General features: G+C 37.6%; 2 protein-coding genes across 6 annotated transcripts in view; both read left to right on the top strand.

Annotated features, from left to right (window-relative positions):
• Positions 1-1,597, top strand: part of LOC127428085 (polyamine-transporting ATPase 13A3-like) — a 72,400-nt gene extending 70,803 nt beyond the window's left edge. For 3 of the 5 annotated variants that reach the window (XM_051676153.1, XM_051676155.1, XM_051676154.1), the window contains one exon: positions 467-1,597. In XM_051676153.1, the coding sequence (XP_051532113.1) occupies positions 467-667 (201 nt within the window). In that variant the 3' untranslated portion in view covers positions 668-1,597. The remainder of the gene's footprint in view (positions 1-466) is intronic. The other 2 variants (XR_007895024.1, XM_051676156.1) reach the window with 2 other exon arrangements.
• Positions 1,598-15,971: 14,374 nt separating this feature from the next.
• LOC127428096 (tryptophan 2,3-dioxygenase B-like) overlaps positions 15,972-19,539 on the top strand; it is a 9,727-nt gene continuing 6,159 nt past the window's right edge. The window contains exons 1-5 of the mRNA XM_051676173.1: positions 15,972-16,100; positions 16,264-16,366; positions 16,566-16,656; positions 16,764-16,834; positions 16,949-17,076. Coding sequence (XP_051532133.1) covers positions 16,066-16,100; positions 16,264-16,366; positions 16,566-16,656; positions 16,764-16,834; positions 16,949-17,076 — 428 coding nt within the window. The 5' untranslated portion in view covers positions 15,972-16,065. The remainder of the gene's footprint in view (positions 16,101-16,263; positions 16,367-16,565; positions 16,657-16,763; positions 16,835-16,948; positions 17,077-19,539) is intronic.

Raw genomic sequence — 19,539 nt, forward strand, 5'->3', positions numbered from 1 at the left:
GTTTCAGTCTTGAGGCTACACTTTGAAACCGTGTGTATTTTAAGATTTATTCCAGTGCATTGTCTTGCCCCGTAGACTTTCATTGTAAGTACATTACAGGACTGGTTGCTTGTAATTCACAGTTATTTTCTGTGGTAGCTGATGATAAGGCAGATTTGAACCCGGAACATTTGAGCTGGAAAACAAAGCTGAAGCACCTATTACAACTTTATATTTCATAGAATTTCAGTTTTCATTTGGATCAGAATTAAGAGCCATTACTCTTGCATGTAATAGAGGCATGTCAACAAGAAACAGACTTGTGACATTGTTTTTGCAAATAAATATGAAAATCTAATTGCATTTTTTCCAATCCAGGTTTGAACTGGCTTTTAAGGAAAATGATGAAAATATGCTTTTTTTTTTTTCTATCTCCACCTCCCCATATGTTCCCCTCTGGGCTGTGTGTTTTTGTGTGTGTCTATAGGGTGGAATAGACATGTATGGATCTAAATGCCTCTCTTGTCTGTGCTGCCGGCGGAGGAAAATACCCAAGGCTCGGTACATGCACCTGGCCCAAGAGCTGAGCGTGGATCCCGACTGGCCTCCCAAACCTAAGAGCACTACTGAAGCCAAACCCGCCTCTCATGCGGACGAATGTTCTTACCAGATCGAGGCTGTTTCCTAGCATTTGCACGCACACTCCATTCTGCACGTCCAAACCACCAAGGATTTCTAAAATGTGTGAAATGCTTTTTGTTGAAATAGACGCCAAAAACGGAAACCTGCGAGAAAGAGAGAGTTTGAAATAACACCTCACTGAGTTTCGTTGTCTCTCTTCTTTGATTTTTTCTTCTTTTAATGGGTGGGGTTCACAGGCTGGGAACTGTGTTTGCCCCACCCCAATGTTCCCTTAAGACATAACACAGACGTAAGAATTGGATCAAAGTCATTATTTCCAGATGTGGATCTTTCATGAACCTGGTGGGCTTCTTTCGATGCTTCTTTGATCAGTTTTGGCTGTGTAGTGGAGGACTTAAAGCATTATGATCCTGTCGTTGTAGTACGGGCTCTATGGGAAAGGCTAAATGCTGTCGCTATGGAAACCATCACTGCAGTCTTCATGTGCAACATACCAAACTGTAATGGCTCACAACATTTCAGCCCATTTTGATGAATAAATCAACATTTTATATATATATATATATATATATATATATATAATGCTCAATTTGTTTCTTTTCATATTTCTTCCCATGGAAGAATCGAGGCGGGATTCAGTTGTGTCAGGCCAAACACAGTCAGTCGTTTGTGTTCACTTCTCTTGGTGCAGTGCAGGTTTTGATTTGGTACATCCTGAAACTCTACGGCATAATCATAATTGCAGTGACACGGGCAATTTCAGAATGCTTATTGATTCTATGTTAAATTTAGATTATAATTTACATTAGTGTTTATATTTTTACATTATATTTGCTAGTGAATTGAAATAGTAATAACATGTTGTACATGTAATATGGACAGTAATGTAAAGTTTTAATGGTATAGTTCACCCAAAAATTTAAATTCTCTCATCATTTACTCACCCTCATGTCATCCCAGATGTGCATGACTTACTTTCTTCTGCAGAACACAAATTAAGATTTTTAGAAGAATATTTCAGCTCTGTAGGTCCATAAAATGCAAGTGAATGGTGACCAGAATTTTGAAGCTCCATAAAGCACATAAATTCAGCATCAAAGTAATCCATATGACTCCAGTGGTTTAATCCATGTCTTTAGAAGTGATATGATAGGTGTGGGCGAGAAACAGATCAATATTTAAGTCACTTTTTACTATAAATCTACACTTTCACTTCCACAATCAGCCACATACTGGTCGGGGCTGGTCAAGGGTGGAGACTGATAGTAAAAAGGGACTTAAATATTGATGTTTTTCACTCACACTTATCATATCACTTCAGAAGACATGGATTAAACTACTGGTGTTTTATGGATTACTTTTATGCTGCCTTTATGTGCTTTTTGGAGCTTCAAAGTTCTGGTCACCATTCACTTCCATTGTATGGACCTACAGAGCTGAAATATTCTTCTAAAAATCTTCATTTGTGTTCTGCTGAAGAAAGAAAGTCATACACATCTGGGATGGCATGAGGGTGAGTAAATGATGACAGAATTGTCATTTATGGGTGAACTGTCCCTATAATGAAATTTAGCTTTGACACTGGCTTATCTAAAGCATTTAATATGTACACATTTAAATATAAACACTTTTAGATAAACATAAGACATCAGCAAACAAAAATTAGGCCAACAAGTCTTTAAAGCACTCGTTCTGACCGAAATATACTTTGGGGTTAATCCTTATCAGTGTTGGGGAAGTTACTCAAACAGTAATTCTATAGAAATTAATTGTAATCAGATTACTGACTTTACTGATTACTTTTGTTACTTTCTAAAACAATTTTCGCAGAAGAGATTTTTCCACTCAATGAACTTGTTTATTGACTCGTTACACCCTTCAGCTGTCACAGAAACAAACAGATTTATACATTAACATAACTCATGTTGTAAATGTATTTTCTACATTAACAATTATTTGAGAAATATATGTTACCCATGTAATTAAAAGTCATTATTTTAAAGTCAGTAACTAATCTGATTAGAAAAATTTGAAATGTAATGCTCTGCACTACCTGTTCTACTAAAAAAGTCATTAGATTACAGTAATTATAATTAGATAACACCCAACACTGATGTATGGAATGCCTTATTTCCCTCTTATGTCCGGTACATTGACAGCTTTAAAAGTTAGTTCTGGAGCACACATAGTTTTTAGTCCACTTATCTTACTGACCAGTTCATTTAACATCTGATCGTTCTTTTGTTTAACTGTAAAATTCAAGCACTTAACCAACCCACACTAATTGCACTTACTACTGCACTTAATGTACAAAAAAAATACAAATCCTTGTCTGTCTCTTTCTTCTGCGCTAGCATCTTTACTACTCCAGCTGCTGTAAGAACTTGGCAGTGCTGTACTGCAGGTGTTGTTAAATTGCTTGCTGTGTCTCATTTGTAAGTCGCTTTGGATAAAAGCGTCTGCTAAATGACTAAATATAAAGATTACCATTCAGTGAAACGATGTTCGATGTGAGGGCTGTTGTGCATCTGCCGTGATCTTTTAAAAACAGTATGTTCAAATTTTGCAGGTCACATCAGCACGATGGCTGGTGAACCCGCTCAAAATTAACCAGTATTACTCTGTCACTCGTGGGTTATTAACAGTTTTGCTGCTGATCTTGCCATTGAGAAAAAAAAACGTTTTTATATTTCATACTGAACAGCTCAGCTGAAGGTTTGAAATCCGTAGCAGACAAGCTCCTCCCCTTCTACCAGATGTGATTTATTTGCATAATGTATATGTTGTGTTCCATCTGTCCTCAACATGCCAGCTTGTTCAATTGCATGAATGTTATTTCTAAAATGTTTTTCCATTTTAATTTTAAATGTGTTTGTTCCTGAAATGAACCACTCTGCAATATCAGGTAATGTAACCTATTTTTTTGTTCTCTTCACATCTTTGTCTCTTTACATCTACGTTTGTTCATTTGTTGCATGCTTTCCCATGTCATCCATTAAATAGTAAGTTAATAGGACAGCTGTAAGTGTATTAAAGATACCTTGATACATGAACATCAAAAGCAAAGGAACATGATGTCATGTTTCACTGCTACAGTGCAGGTAGCCGGTGCAAAATGGAATTTGTATTTTAATTGGATGGTAAAAAGAAAAATCTTCCAAGATGAAATTGATACAGTAACTCTAATCTTATCTGGCCACATGCATATTTGCTTACACATGTAAATGTATTGTTTGCTCGTGTAAAATTCACGTTGTTTTACTTTGCTGTATGGGGCAGTTTAATTTGAATATAAGGGCTGAATCTGTCTCTCTGTGTCTTTCTCGTTGTGCTGTTTCTGCAATACTTTGGTACTGTTTGACATATGAAATGGTATTGATCATTGAACATTTTTGCAATGTGTTCTTTTCAACTGTTTGGATCATAAACTTGAGTCTGCTGGGTATTACTGGAACAAGGACACAACAAATCGCCTTGTTGGTATTGCTATTATTAACCTGGGTGGCACGATCAATCATTGAACAGCTAATTTATCTGTTATATTATAAATGATCAACTCAAAGCATCTACTCTTTGTACCGAGCCTAGACAGATCTTGTTTTTTAAACCTGTATGTCCTTAATGAACGTGAATGCAATTCTGAATGCTTCTGGGGGATAGAGGAATGTTAAATTATTTTCTTTTGTAATTATTGCTTTTGTCATGTTGACACTGACAAACTCTGCTGACATACTGGATGACCCCCCCCGAGCGCTTCACTGCTTAAATACAGGACGCCTTGGATTTCCGTTGTGTACCACATGTTGTATTCATTTTCATGTGATGATGGACATTTGCAGGTGTTATTAAACATGACAGAAGCAAGAGTTCAGCCGCTGGAGTGGTTTAATTTCCTCAGGGAAATGTGTGTATTTGTAATGATTATTGCTGAATAAATACATATGGACAAAGTTATGTGGGTTAGTATTTTTGGTAATGTCTGAGTTTGTGCAGCAGAAATGTTCTGATCTAACAGTTAACACTCAGAATCACACCAGGAATATGTACATTTGTCATCAGTCTTTTTAAGTCTGTAATTAATTTTTATTTATATTTGTTGTGATAAATATTTTAAATGTACCTTTGATTTTTTTTTTTCCCAGCTTGTCTCTAATAAATGGCACAAAATTGTCCATTTGGGTATAGGAAACTTTGATTCATCCCTGTCCGATGTGTAATATACCTGGACTGAGCTGTCCGTTAACATTCCCGTTCATCTCAATGGCAGTTGCTCGGCTGGCGCTTGAATTCGCGGACGTTTGTGACTGGAGATCTGTACTCATGACCGCTCAGTTATGGGAACATTTATCATGTGGGTCAACACTGTTGGGTAAGTTACTAAAAAAAGGAAATTAACTACAAATTACTAATTACAAAGACTGTGCGTTATAGCAAATATTCACAATATTATGGTGATGCAAAATTAAGCAATATTGTTAACATCACTATGATTTTAATGCACTTTTTATTTTGACACTGTTTCCTAAAGAGCGCGTCATTGGACTAATTTTGTGATCCTTCAGGGCTGCACAAATAAACATAATAACTTGGGCTCATAGTATGATTCATTATATCGAATATAACACGCTAAAAAAAAAAAAAATGTACTCAAGTAATCGTCCCCGGACCATAATAAGGAAAATTCCTACCAAAGGAGCAATTCAAGCTTGAAGTAGCACTTATTTTCAGCAGGGGGCAGTAAGCAAAACTCCAGCTGTACAGAGAACAAACCACAATCAGGCTTGACACAAGCAACAGCACAAGATGAGAAGAATGCATTGTTGTGTTCAAACACAGCTGGATGGATCGCAAATACAAACTAAATGTAATTATTTGTGGTGTCTATTCTATCCAATACGCACAACGTCCTTTGCCTGCGAAATGCGGACATACAAATGGAAATTGCTTCATTGTTTCAGGAGCTCTAACATACGAATGCACACTAGCAGGCACAGGTGAAACTGACAAGTGAATCAAGAAGCAGGAAAGAGAATGAAAGTTTACAGAGGTTTAATGATGCCATATGCATCTACTATATATAATAATATATAATATAAATATATAATAATATTATGTATAATAATGCTGTGGGGGAATACAATCTTAATATCAAATGTCATGTCTGATTTGATTTCATCTGTAAATTATTATTTAAATGGATAAGCATGTAATTTGGAATTCCCAATGCGCTCTAAGTCCTCGTGGTGGTGTAGTGACTCGCCTCAATCCGGGTGGCTGAGGACATATCTCAGTTGCCTCCACGTCTGAGACCGTCAATCTGCGCATCTTATCACGTGGCTTGTTGAGCGCGTTACCGCGGAGACGTAGCGCATGTGGAGACTTCACACTGTTCTCTGCGGCATCCACGCACAGCTCACCACGCACCCCACCGAGAGTGAGAACCACATTATAGTGACCACGAGGAGGTTACCCCATGTGACTCTACCCTCCCTAGCAACCGGGCCAATTTGGTTGCTTAGGAGACCTGGCTGGAGTCACTCAGCACACCCTGGATTCAAACTTGCAACTCTTAAATATTTATTTTTGAAAGAATATTTGAAATTATAGACAATATTATTTTAGAAAAATAAAAATTTATTTTAAAATATTTTAAATGTATGTAATCAGTGACTGTGAAAAAATCTTATGTATCGAACATAATTCCATATTTTCAGTAAACAGGATTATCATCTAATATTACCATTTGGTGTCACCATTGCCCTGTTCTGGGCTGATTTTTAGTCCTTGTACATCTCTGATGGATCATTTAGCACTTTTAAGACCATAACTTTTAGATAAATTTTAAAGGACAGGGACTGTTTTGAATATGTCTTTAAAGTAATGATACTAAAATAAAACTTTTAATCTGAATTTATCTTGATTCAGACTTAGTTAAAAAAAAATCAGAAACCGAACCAAACCGTGAACTGAATCGTGAGATGAGTGAATCGTTACACCGCTAGTTATTATACAAAAAATTGTGACACGGCATCGCAGAAATGGAGGTGGTGAAAACATTTCATCATTTTTGTTACGAGGAACATTAGGGTTGGGAATCGATTCCAAAAAGAATAGATTCTGATGCACTAGCAATTGAGAAATCGACTATTAGAATTGACTCTAAATCTTGGAGACATCTACTGATATGTTTTAACTGTGTTTAAAGGAATATTCCGGGTTCATTACAAGTTCAGCTCAATCGACAGCATTTGTGGCATAATGTTGATTACCCCAAACATTTTTTTCAGATTAACAATTTTATTGGTTGATTCTCGAACATAACAGAACAAAGCAAACCATACATGCACAGAGTCAACCATTATCCCCCTTAACCCCCATTAATTCCCTATCCCCCTCCCAACCCCCAACAAACATTCCCGTGCTGCCACCCTGCCCAATTTGGTGAACCATTCTTGAAATGAGGGAGTGTCGATTGACTTCCATCCTCTAAGAATTATTTGTCTGCCAATCATTACACTAGTATGGACCCAGCTTTTAGTATACTTGACACCTAGTATAAGAACCGCCCCATCACCCAATATATGTACATAGTCTGGGGCAAAATGAAATCTGAGTATCTACAGCCTCACAGATAAAATTTTGGACTCCTACCCAGAATTCTTGAATCTTAGCACAGAACCACAGAGCATGGGCCATGTCTCCATTCTCCAACTGACATCGCTAGCAGGTAGGTGTGTCTTTTAAACCAAGTCTAAACAATCTAAAGGGAGTCCAGTAGAAACCATGCAAAATCTTAAACTGAATAAGGTGTACCCTTACATCCCTAGACATAGTTTTAACATTTTTTTAAATTATTATTCTTTCCCACTCCCCATCCTCCAATACCAAGTTTAAATCTCTTTCCCATAACGTCTTAAGAGCTGTTAAGGCTCCATCACCAAGACTCTAAATCAACGAGGAATAATATACTGACGCTTCATGACCCTTTCCAAAGACTGAGCACTGTACAAAGAGTCTCTGCAGCTTTAGGGGGCTGTGTACTACCCCCCAAAATATTACAAAGTATATGGCACAGCTGTAAATACCTGAAAAATTGAAACCTTGTAATCCCAAATTGCTCCATTTTCGTAAAGGTCACCAAGTGTAGCAACACCCCTCTCCATCCATTCTCTCTGGCAAATATTGTTAATACATAATTAGGGGTTCAGCCATATGCTTAAGGAAACTTTTAGGTAAGTATTAAAATTGAACATATGGGAAACCTTTGTCCATACCGAATATAAGTGTGAAATAATGGGATGCATTTTTACTTCTCTAGGTAATTTAATAGAAAGACTTTGCAATGGTGAGATTGGGGAAAGGACCGCTTGTTCAATGTTGTACCAGTGAGGGGCTCTCTCAGGTGGAAGAGACTAAAAGCATAGTAATAAAACAACATTTTGGGGAGGCCTAAACCTCCATTGTCAATTAGTCTATGTAACTTACTGAAATGCAACCAGGGTCATTTACCATTCCAAATAAAAGACTCTATCAAATTGTTTAAAATAAGAAAGAAGAACTTCTGGAGGGAGAGACTGCAGTAAATAATTGAATTTGAGGATACAAATAATTTTTATAACATTGACCTTCCCAGCCATAGACAAATGTAGTGAAGCCCATTTATCCACATCACATGTGAACTTTTTTTATTGATGGGTCAAAATTAACTAACTAAATCTCTCACATTTGCTGGAATTAAAATTCCTAAATACTCAATGCCTTGCTTGGGCCATTGAAAGGTGCCAGTTTGGAAAGCCATGGTAGGGCAATATGCTGTCAGAGCAAGAGCTTCCAATTTAGACCAATTCACCCTGTACTCTGAAAATTTTGAGAAAGAATTAATAATTCTGTGGAGGCTAGGCATAGATCTTTTAGGGTCAGAGACAAATAATAATAATGTCATCTGCATAGAGTAGAAGTTTATGCACGACACCTCCTGCTACAACACCAGGAAAATCATCCTCTTATTGCGGCTGCTAATGGTTCCAGGGCAAGACAGAACAATAAAGGGAAGAGAGAACATCCTTGCCGGGTTCTCCTACCAAGAGAAAAATGATCTGAAATGAATCCATTAAATGCACTGCCACTGACGGTTGTTTATAGAGTAACTTAATCCACCAAATAAAAGTGTTCCCAAACAAGTACATTTCCAAAATCTTAAAAAGATAGTCCCAATCCACCCTATCAAATGCCTTCTCGGCATCAAGTGAGATGGCAGCAATCGGGGTCTGATCATTCGCTGCTGACCACATAATATTTATAAAACACCTAATATTATCAGAAGAGCTATGGTCCCGAATAAACCCCACCTGATCTATATGTATATGAGATGCAATTACTCTGCTTAATCGATTAGCCAGAATTTTAGACAAAATTTTTACATCTAACTGGATCAGGGAAATTGGACGATAGCTTTTACATTAATCTGGATTTTTTTAAGATTGAGACTGATAAGGGCTTGTATCATGGTCTGTGGTAGTTCACCTTTCTTTAATGATTCTTTGTAAACTTCTAACATAATTGGAGCCAGTTCTGTGACATAAGATCTAAAATATTCTGCGGTAAAACCATCTGACTCCGGTGCATTACCTGTTGGCAAGGCTTTAATTACCTCAACAAGCTCTTCCAAAGTAATATCTAAGTCAAGAAAGTCTTTTTGATCATTCGTCGATTTAGGAAGTTCTAATGGCTCTACGAAGTTGCTAATATCCTTGTTGGTAGTCATAGATGTGGAACTATAAAGATCGAAATAGAATTCTTTAAAGGCCATATTAATATCTGTGGCTGAGGTAAATATATGCCTCCAGAAGACTTCACTGAAGGAATGGTGGAAAAAAACTCTCTCTGTTGTATATTTCTGGCAAGAACTTTCCATGCCTTGTCTTGCCCTGTATAACCAAAACTCAACCTTCTGTGACAATAGTATTGTACATATATTTTAGCTGAGTCAACTCTATAAGACCATTGGATGACATTCGGTGCTTCAGCTCTGTTTCAGCACTTTTAATGATCTTTTCCAATTCTATGAATTCCTGCACTTTGATCTTTTTAATGAATGAGGCATATTGTATGATCCACCCCCTAAGAACTGCCTTAAGCACCACCCATGCCACGCCCACAGAGGACACTGAGGACCAATTGGCCTCCACATAAACATTAACTTCTGTCTTTAGATTTGTTGAAATGCTGGGCCCTGTAGGAGGGATGTATTAAAGCGACATCTATACGATTTTCTTTTCTCTATATGCGGCAACATCTCTAAACACACCAAAGCATGATCTGGAGTGAAAATATTTCTAATTGAGCAGTCAGTGGCAGATGGAATAAGTGACTTAGATATATATAAAAATAATCTATTCCAGAGTAAATCTTATGAACTGATGAAAAAAAGGTGTAGTCTCTCCAAGATGCATTCAGAAGTCTCCAAATGTCTGTGAGACCAAGATTTTTACACATAATCTGTAGTGTCAACATTGCTCTAAAGCAGACCTGGGCAATTTACGGATTAAGGCCGGATCCGGCCCTCCACATGGTTTAATGTGGCCAGCGGCTCATTTATCCCTTTTTTTTTTTTCAATGGATATTTGAGTTATCTTGCATTGGGATCTAATGCGCCTCCACAAGCATTTAACATGCTCAGGGTTGCCAGATAAGAGACGCAACACCCCCAATTTGAGATTTATACTTGCGCAAATTGGAAATATTCTGCCTAATGTTATACTTATTTTGTGCAATCTGACAACCATGCACGCAAGTGCGCTCTTTCTAGCTCTTTCTTTCCACTTTGAACAAACTTAACGATCTCTAGTGCAATATTCTGCTCAAGTAAAAGTCTTATACGACCACTCTGTCCATTCTTGAGGCTGCTTGTGATGTTTGGTGCTACTATGTTTGCAGGTAAACATCCTCAGTGATGAAATTAAATATAAAAGTAGATCTCGGCATCATTGACACACAGAGGAGTAATCATTGACACGCGAGCAAAAGCAAGCGAGAGATGAATGTATATGTATTTTTTATTTGTGTAATTTAGAAATGTTGAAGTCCCCTCGCACCTGTATGTTAATAACTCTTGCAGTAATCATTATTTTTAACTAGGCTTTTATTTAATTAAACGTTTTTTTAATCAACATAGCTACAATGGCTGTTTGGATGAAATGATGGTTCCTCAGATTCAAAATCACTTTTATGTCATTTCTGAGCAAATACATAAAAATCTAGAATCATAACATCATATAAATTCTTGGAGCCAAATCACTAGCCTATCCCTGCCCTACTATTTACTACTTTAAAATTATAATCAGATTACAGACTTGTTTTTTTACAAACCCTAAACTCGATAAATAGTAGTAGTGATTCTTGTCTTAGCATCCAATGACAGTAAGGTATAAACGTGATTCAGAGCTAGTCCTGATTGCAGAGGGCAGCGTCCCAACGGGTGTGTTTGGATTGGTTGCATCATTGGGCTTGACAAGACAGACTCACGTGTAGAATCTGGATGTCAGGGTCATGGGTGAGCACATCATGTGAAACAGAGGAGTGTCGAGATGAATTTGGTTTAGCGCTGCTTTTCTATGAACTATTTCCTAAGTCATGATTCCTAATGTCTCGCTGAACACGTGATTTGGTTATACCTGTTTGCCCATAAATGTATATATTTACCCAGCTTCAGCCCCATTAAATACACAACTCTCTCTGACCTAAAGCCCTGTAGCTGAGATACTGATTTGGGTTTCATTTTTAGGTCATGGGTTCTGGTCTGATTCCAAGTGATGTTCTATCTGTTTATGGAGGGCATCCCACAGGAACACCAGTGACTGTAAACAATAGGTCTTATATAACAGCAAACGTGTTTATATTCATTTATGATTGATTAATGGCGTATCCCTCAATAAGATTGAGTGACTTTAAGGATGTGTAAATAAATGTAAGGAAAAGTCAGAGGTTTAGGCTGCCTTTGTGTGCTTTTTGGAGCTTCAAAGTTTTGGTCACCATTCACTTTATGGATTTACAGAGCTGATATACTGTATATAGGGTTGTGTGGATCGGTTAAGTAAAATCTTTCATTCAGAAACTTTAACCCTTTCAGAAAATTACAGTTCTTACCTGCTGATCTGAAACACCTGCCAGTCTGCTTTCCTCACCCAGGAAACAGCAACTGATTGTTTCTATGGATGCCTTAACATTTCCATCGACTCCATATGTGACTCGTGATATATTTAATGTTTTCAAAATTCATATGATGGTTTTTTGTGGGGAACTGACCTACAGACCAAAATTGCACATGTTGTCAGCCACTGACTGTCTTAGGAGACATAGTTGTATTCCAGCAGGGGGCGCTTGATGCTCTGAAAACCGAATCCTCCGTGCATCTGCATTTAAATCTCAAAGTTTTAGATCTCATTGTGGATACAGCATTTTACACTGGATAGTTATTTTTAATAAAAATGATCATTGCATTGATTCATACATGCAAATGGAAATCCGCCTCAGTATTATCTATAAAAGCATTTAAAAAATCCTCATTCAGTAATAATAAACGACTGTGATTGGCCCATCCTATTCAGCGCTGAGAAAAGTAACAGGTACCAAGTAATTCTGCCATCTGCTAGAGGGGATTACGCAACATTAGTTGGCCGATGCCAACTCCTACAGCAGAGGGGGGACTTTGGTTTTTTGTCTGATTATGACAGACTCACAGTCATTCAATTGCAAGGTATCTCATACTAAATTAATTTCAGCGATAATAAAAAATATATAAACAAGGACGCATGAATGGAGTGGACAATTCCCCTCCCAGTTCTACACCCATGATCACCACGTCATTGTTGTGATAAGCCCCCTGGCATTCGTGCTCTGCCATTGGCTGGTTTTTGTTGATTTTTAGAAAAATTGCTGAGTTAAAAAATAACCCAACTTAAACCCCACCGCTGGGTAACTATGGGACAGAACATGCGCTGGGTTGGTTTGACCCAAGTGCTGGGTTTTACCATTTAACCCAGAATGCTGGGTTGTTCGTTTGACCCAACCTAGTGAATAAAATCAACTCTAATGCTGGGTGAAAATTACACATACAATGTGCTTGCCTTGCTACGTTTATTTTTAATAATAATAATAATAATAATAATAATAATAATAATGGCATATTATATATTAATTATTGTTGTGTGCTTTATAATAATTTCCCATAATCATTCAAATCCACACTATACAAAAAGAGGCCACTGTAAATGTGTATTTAATGTTTTAACTTTTTTTTTTTGCCAAAATGAATCATGCATGAATACAATACCCCCTCCCCACCCCGCGCAGATAAAAACACCAGTTTATAGAACAGCTTCTTAAAAACAACAAAACATCACATCAACAGTGCATTATAGCACAACACACAGCACACCATTTTTGTAAAAAAATAACTTTTAAATAACCTTTTACATTTTAAAATAACCTCTTTAAACACATTACAGAAAAACTTTACACACACCCTAAATGCGAGTTGAACAAACTGTTGTCCTCAGAAACTTAAAAGAAGAGAACTCATCCATCAATACGGTAAACGGCATGCTGCAGAAACTCCCAGGTGAGGAGACACTGCTTGGCTAATGTCAAAGACAACAAAAAAGACTTGAAACACAGGTTCACAGCTTCAAAGAAAGACTCTGTTTCAGTGACGTGGCCTGAAATACTGGTGAAGGCTTGGCACATCGTCGTCTCATCCACCAAGCACAAAATATGTGGAAACGGTCATGTTGGTCCCCACCTGTTAATTACACATCAGTCACTTAGTGTTGCAATATAACAATTTAAGTTATCAAGCTTATTCTGTGGAAGTATCAAAATGCAAAAACAAAGGATCACCAAAACATTTACTGCACACAATGTATAAACACTGCAAAATCTGTGGAAGGTAAACAAATTAAATTTGTATTTGCCAGGGCTAACACAAAGAGACAGACAACCATGCCCACACCTACAGCTAATTTAGAATCACCAGTTAATCTAACATGCATGTCTTTGGACACCAGGGAGAACATGCAAAGTCCACACAGAAAGACCCCAGCTGACCAGCAGGTTCAAACCCAGAACCTTCTTGCTGTGAGACAACAGTGCTAAGCACTGCACCACTGTGCCGCCCTGGTTTCAAACGTTCTGGACCTAAATTACCTTCATAGTTATCAAGCATATCAAGTAGTACAAACGTCCACCCTTACTGAAGTAGAAAAACTAAAGTAAACGTTCAGGGACTCCTCAGTGGTGGGTCTGAAGAGTTTTCCTGCTCTCTTGTAGATGGATGGCAGGAGGAGAGTTGGCAAGACCTTCAGCACTCACTTTTAGCAACTACAATTTGAGCACGATACATAGTGTTGAATTAACATTTAAATAGTATGCTATATAACAATTGAAGTAACCCAACCAGCTGTTCAGCTGTAAATGAACCCCTAACAACCCCTTTGACCCAGCATGAGCAACCCAACAATGTATTTACAGAAACAACCCAGCACTTTTTTGAGTGTAAGATTACTAGTAAATATTTAGCTGTCCTTGAATGCACTGAGCCGGTCTGCATTACTATGTATGCTAATTGTAATATTTAAATCAAAGTGTGTATGTGACAACTACTATTACAATCTGTATATAATCTTATGTAAGCTTTAAAAATATTTAAAATTTGAAATTCAATTATTTTTATTTTTTTTACAATTGTAATGTATAATTACCAAAAGGCAATACAAAATTCATCCATGCAGCTTTGGGGCAGTTGGTCATTTGAGGGTTTTGGTTAGAAATAATAAAATTCCAAAACAGAGTGATAAGAAAACAACAAAATAATCACATTATAAACTGTAGACACACACACACACACACACTCACACACACACATATTGGTGCAGCTATCATTATGAGGACTCTCCATAGACATAATGATTTTTATACTGTATGAACTATAGATTCTATCCCCTAACCCTACCCCTAAACCTAACCCTCACAAAAAACTTTCTGCATTTTTACATTTTCAATAAAGTGATTTGAGTTATGGGGACACTAGAAATGTCCTCATAAACCACATTTATAGCATAATACCCTTGTAATTACCAGTTTATAACCTAAAATATTGTCCTTGTAAACCACTGAAACCTGCTCACACACACACAGACACACACACACAGACACACATACACTCTCTCACACACACATACACTCACGCACACACACACATATACTCTCTCTCTCACACACACACACACACATGTTGGTGCAGCTATCATTATGAGGATCCTCTATAGACATAATGATTTTTATACTGTACAAACTATAGATTCTATCCCCTAACCCTAACCCTACCCCTAAACCTAACACTCACACACACACACACACACACACACACACTCACACACACACACATATTGGTGCAGCTATCATTATGAGGACTCTCCATAGACATAATGATTTTTATACTGTATGAACTATAGATTCTATCCCCTAACCCTAACCCTACCCCTAAACCTAACACACACACACACACACACACACACACACACACACTCACACACACACACACACACACACACATGTTGGTGCAGCTATCATTATGAGGACTCTCCATAGACATAATGATTTTTATACTGTATGAACTATAGATTCTATCCCCTAACCCTAACCCTACCCCTAAACCTAACCCTCACAAAAAACTTTCTGCATTTTTACATTTTCAATAAAACATCATTTAGTATGTTTTTTTAAGTGATTTGAATTATGGGGACACTAGAAATGTCCTAATAAACCACATTTATAGCATAATACCTCTGTAATTACCAGTTTATAACCTAAAACGTCCTCGTAAACCACTTAAACCTGTCCACACACACACACACTACACACACACACACACACACACACACACACACACACACACACACACTGTCCTCATAAACCACATTTATAGTATAATACCCTTGTAATTACCAGTTTATAACCTAAAAAAGTCCTCGTAAACCACTTAAACCCGCCCACACTCACACACACACATACACACACGCTTTAACACACACACTTTAACACACACGCTGTCCTCATACACCATATTTATAGCATAATACCCTTGTAATTACCAGTTTATAACCTAAAAAAGGGTCCTCGTAAACTACTTAAATCTGCCCACACACAAACACTCACACACACACACACATGCACTTTAACACACGCACTTTAACACACACACACACGCACTTTAACACACCTGTCATGTGTGTCCACAGTGGTGGGGAGGGTTTGGCAATTCAACAGTTGATTGGATACTGCAAATCTTTAAATACTTCACTTTTTGTTGAAACATTCAGAACCGTGTGACAACGTTTAGTAAACTGTGGATAAGATCATTTTCAGTGGAACATTTTGGGGAAAAACATGAGTGGATGTCCATTTCTGGGAGGAAAGCACGAGTGCGTATTCAATTCTTCCAATATTAGCTTTGATAACTGTGCATTTTTATTTCCTTTCGAAAATCAACTCAAATACAAGCCAATCAAATAAATACAAAATGTTTCGTTTTTACTTGAACAAAATATAAAATAACATAATAAAATGGGTTTGATTTAAAATCAGATTGTTCAGCAGTAACCCCAGCGGGGCAGAGACAGAGGATGAGTCTCAACACGGCATCAACAACGCCGCTAAAGGAGGAACCGTCTATGGAGAATACCTTCAGGTCATTATCTACTACAGTACATACATCTGTGCTGATCAAACCATTCATTATTCAGATATGTGCATATATCATTCTAGATTCTGTATTTTTTGTTGCAAATAAAAAATAAAAAAATCAGGTTTGTTAAAATGATTTCAACAACAAAAACAAGATGGCTAAAATGGAAGAATGGTGTAATGAACACTGTCTCTGCTGTTAGCTCGATAAGGTGCTGAGTGCTCAAGTCTTGCAGAGTGAACTGAAAGGGAACAAAATCCATGATGAGCATCTCTTCATCGTTACCCACCAAGGTAATCTATTTCTTTGCATTCGTCCATACCATATAACAAGTTGCCCTTTTGTTTTTGAGGGTGTTTCCACAGATCCTCACCGTGTTCTTCTGTGTTTCTTCCTCTAGCTTATGAGCTGTGGTTCAAGCAGATATTGTGGGAGCTTGATTCTGTGCGGGAGCTTTTCATTAAAAACCATGTGAGTTAAACATGCAGATGGTAGTGGATATTCTTATCTTGGACTTTGCACTTTTGTGGAAGTATTGTACTTTATTTCCATGTGAAAATGATGAACTGTTGACTTTGTCCACAGGTCCGAGATGAGAGGAACATGCTGAAAGTGGTGAGCAGGATCCACAGGATCAGCATGATCTTCAGACTGCTGGTGGAGCAGTTTGCTGTGCTGGAGACCATGACCGCTCTGGACTTCTTTGATTTCAGGTAACAGCACCAGTTCAAACAACCCGCATCCTCCGGCGTTTATAGCCCTCAATCTGAACAAAACAAAGCGTGTGTGTGGTTAAAGATCACGCGATGAGTTTGCTTGTTATAGTTTAACTTCCTGGGGTTATGGAGAAGACCCCAGTTCAACATTTACAACATTTGTTCAGTGTGTTTGTGTTAAGTGACTGGATGTGGGTGAAGCTGACGGGTATTTCTGAGCTCTGTATTAAAGGCTGCATTTGTACCGCCACAGAATGAGACCTAGATTGGATTTTTTGTGAGGTTGTTCACATGACATTTTAAATGTTGCCCATATCAGACACCTGAGCATGAGAATAACAATCACACGTTTGTCATTTAAGTATGTATAATTCATTAAATTATAAGTAAAATTGTGATTAGCTATTTTTTTTTTTGCAGACAGGACGCTCTCAGAGTCTTGATGGATAATGTATTTTTTTTAAAAAAGGTCCTGTGCAGTCTTTGTATGATGGAATTTAATTACCATCAAAGCTCAAGAATGTAATATTACTTTTGTGCAAAACACCATTAAATTGAAGGCCAGCAGTTAAAAACAGCATTACAAAACATCCTTTAAACAAGAAAAAGTTACAGTGTTTGAGAAGCAGAATGACAAATGATATTAAAGCCTTTTTTCAGAGAAATCTAACAAAATTCAGTGTGATTTATTCTTCAAACAAGAAAACAAATATTTGTCAGTGGGGTAAGAAAAATAAACGTGCTTCCTACGTTTTTTTCTTACCTCATTGACAAATATTTTTTTCTTTTTTGAAGCCTAAACGTTACTAAATTTAATTGGATTTCTCTGAAAACAAGACTAAATATCTAATGTCATTTTTCTTCTAGAGTATTCTTCTTGTTTTATAAGTGTTTAGATATTTTTTCTGGAATGCAAAACAACAATACTCAGTAAGAAAATGATTGTTTGCAGTAGAAATATTTCAGATATGCCGAGACTTTACTGCAAAAACAAAATAAAAAATAAAAAATAATAATAAAAATAAATAAATTCATAATTAGTATTTTTATCTTGTTTACTAGTAAAAATATCTAAACATTCTTAAAACAATATAATTTACTTGACAAGCAAAATAGCATAAGATATGTCTTGATTTTAGAGAAATTTTGCTGAATTTAGTGTGGTACATCAAGATGGCGCCGCAGATGGCCGCCTCGGTGTGGAGCGCTTCTACTGTTTTGTTATTTTTGTTTGTTTGTCCTGTGTTTAGTAATCTTTTTCCTGTCAGTTTTACCAGAGACGAATTGCTGAACATTCGGCAACATTTACCAGTCAATCTTTTCCCGGATTTTGAATATTCTGACATTTTGTTTGACATTTTAATCGGAGGCGTGGCTTTGTTGTTTAAACGCGCTATGAGATGCAGGCGAGGGAGAAGAGCAGGCACGCTGGTCAAACTCCATCGGCGCGGCTTTCGAACAACGCTGCCGAGCATTCATCTTACGAATCTCCGGTCTCTCCCTAACAAAACGGACGAACTACATCTTCTCACCCGCACAAACAAGGACATTTCTACCTCTGCTGCCTTGTGCTTCACAGAAACCTGGCTGAGTGAAGCCATTCCGGACAGCGTGTTACATCTGCCGGGCTTCCAGCTGTTCAGAGCGGATCGCATCGCGGAGTTATCGGAGAAAACGAGAGGTGGTGGAACATGATTTTACATCAATGAAAGTTGGTGTACAGATGTAACAATGTTAAAGAAGATGTGCTGTCCTAATTTGGAAGTGCTCTTTATTAACTGTAAGCCTTTATACTCGCCGTGGGCATTTTCCTCGTTTATTCTGGTGAGTGTTTATATCCGGCCAAACGCGTGTGTGAACACAGCGCTGCAACAGCTGGCTGATCAAATCACAGTCACAGAACAACAATAACCGGACTCAGTTATTATTATTCTTGGGGATTTTAACAAAGCAAATTTCACACGTGAACTGCCCAAATACAAACAGCACATCACATGCCCCACCAGAGACAGAAAAATACTGAATCACTGCTACACAACAATACTTACTTGACAAGCATATCGCTCTGTTCCTAGAGCAGTTTTGGGACTCTCTGATCACTGTCTGGTTCATCTTCTTCCAACCTACAGACAGAAATTAAAATCTGCTAAGCCTGTAGTAAGGACTGTAAAGAGATGGACCAACGAAGCAGAGCTGGAACTACAAGTCTGCTTTGACTGCACTGATTGGAGTGTTTTTGAAGCTACAGACACCGATCTGGATGAGCTCACAGATATTGTAACATCATATATCATGTTTCTGTGAGGATATATGCATTCCCACTAGGACTTATTTAACATTTAACAATGACAAACCATGGTTTACAGCAGAGCTCAGGCAGCTTCGTCAGGCCAAAGAGGATGCTTACAGAGTTGGGGATAAAGTCTTGTACAATCAGGCCAGGAACACACTGAATAAGGG

Source organism: Myxocyprinus asiaticus, chromosome 37 (assembly GCF_019703515.2).
Source record: "Myxocyprinus asiaticus isolate MX2 ecotype Aquarium Trade chromosome 37, UBuf_Myxa_2, whole genome shotgun sequence".
In the NCBI taxonomy this organism is placed as follows: domain Eukaryota; kingdom Metazoa; phylum Chordata; class Actinopteri; order Cypriniformes; family Catostomidae; genus Myxocyprinus; species Myxocyprinus asiaticus.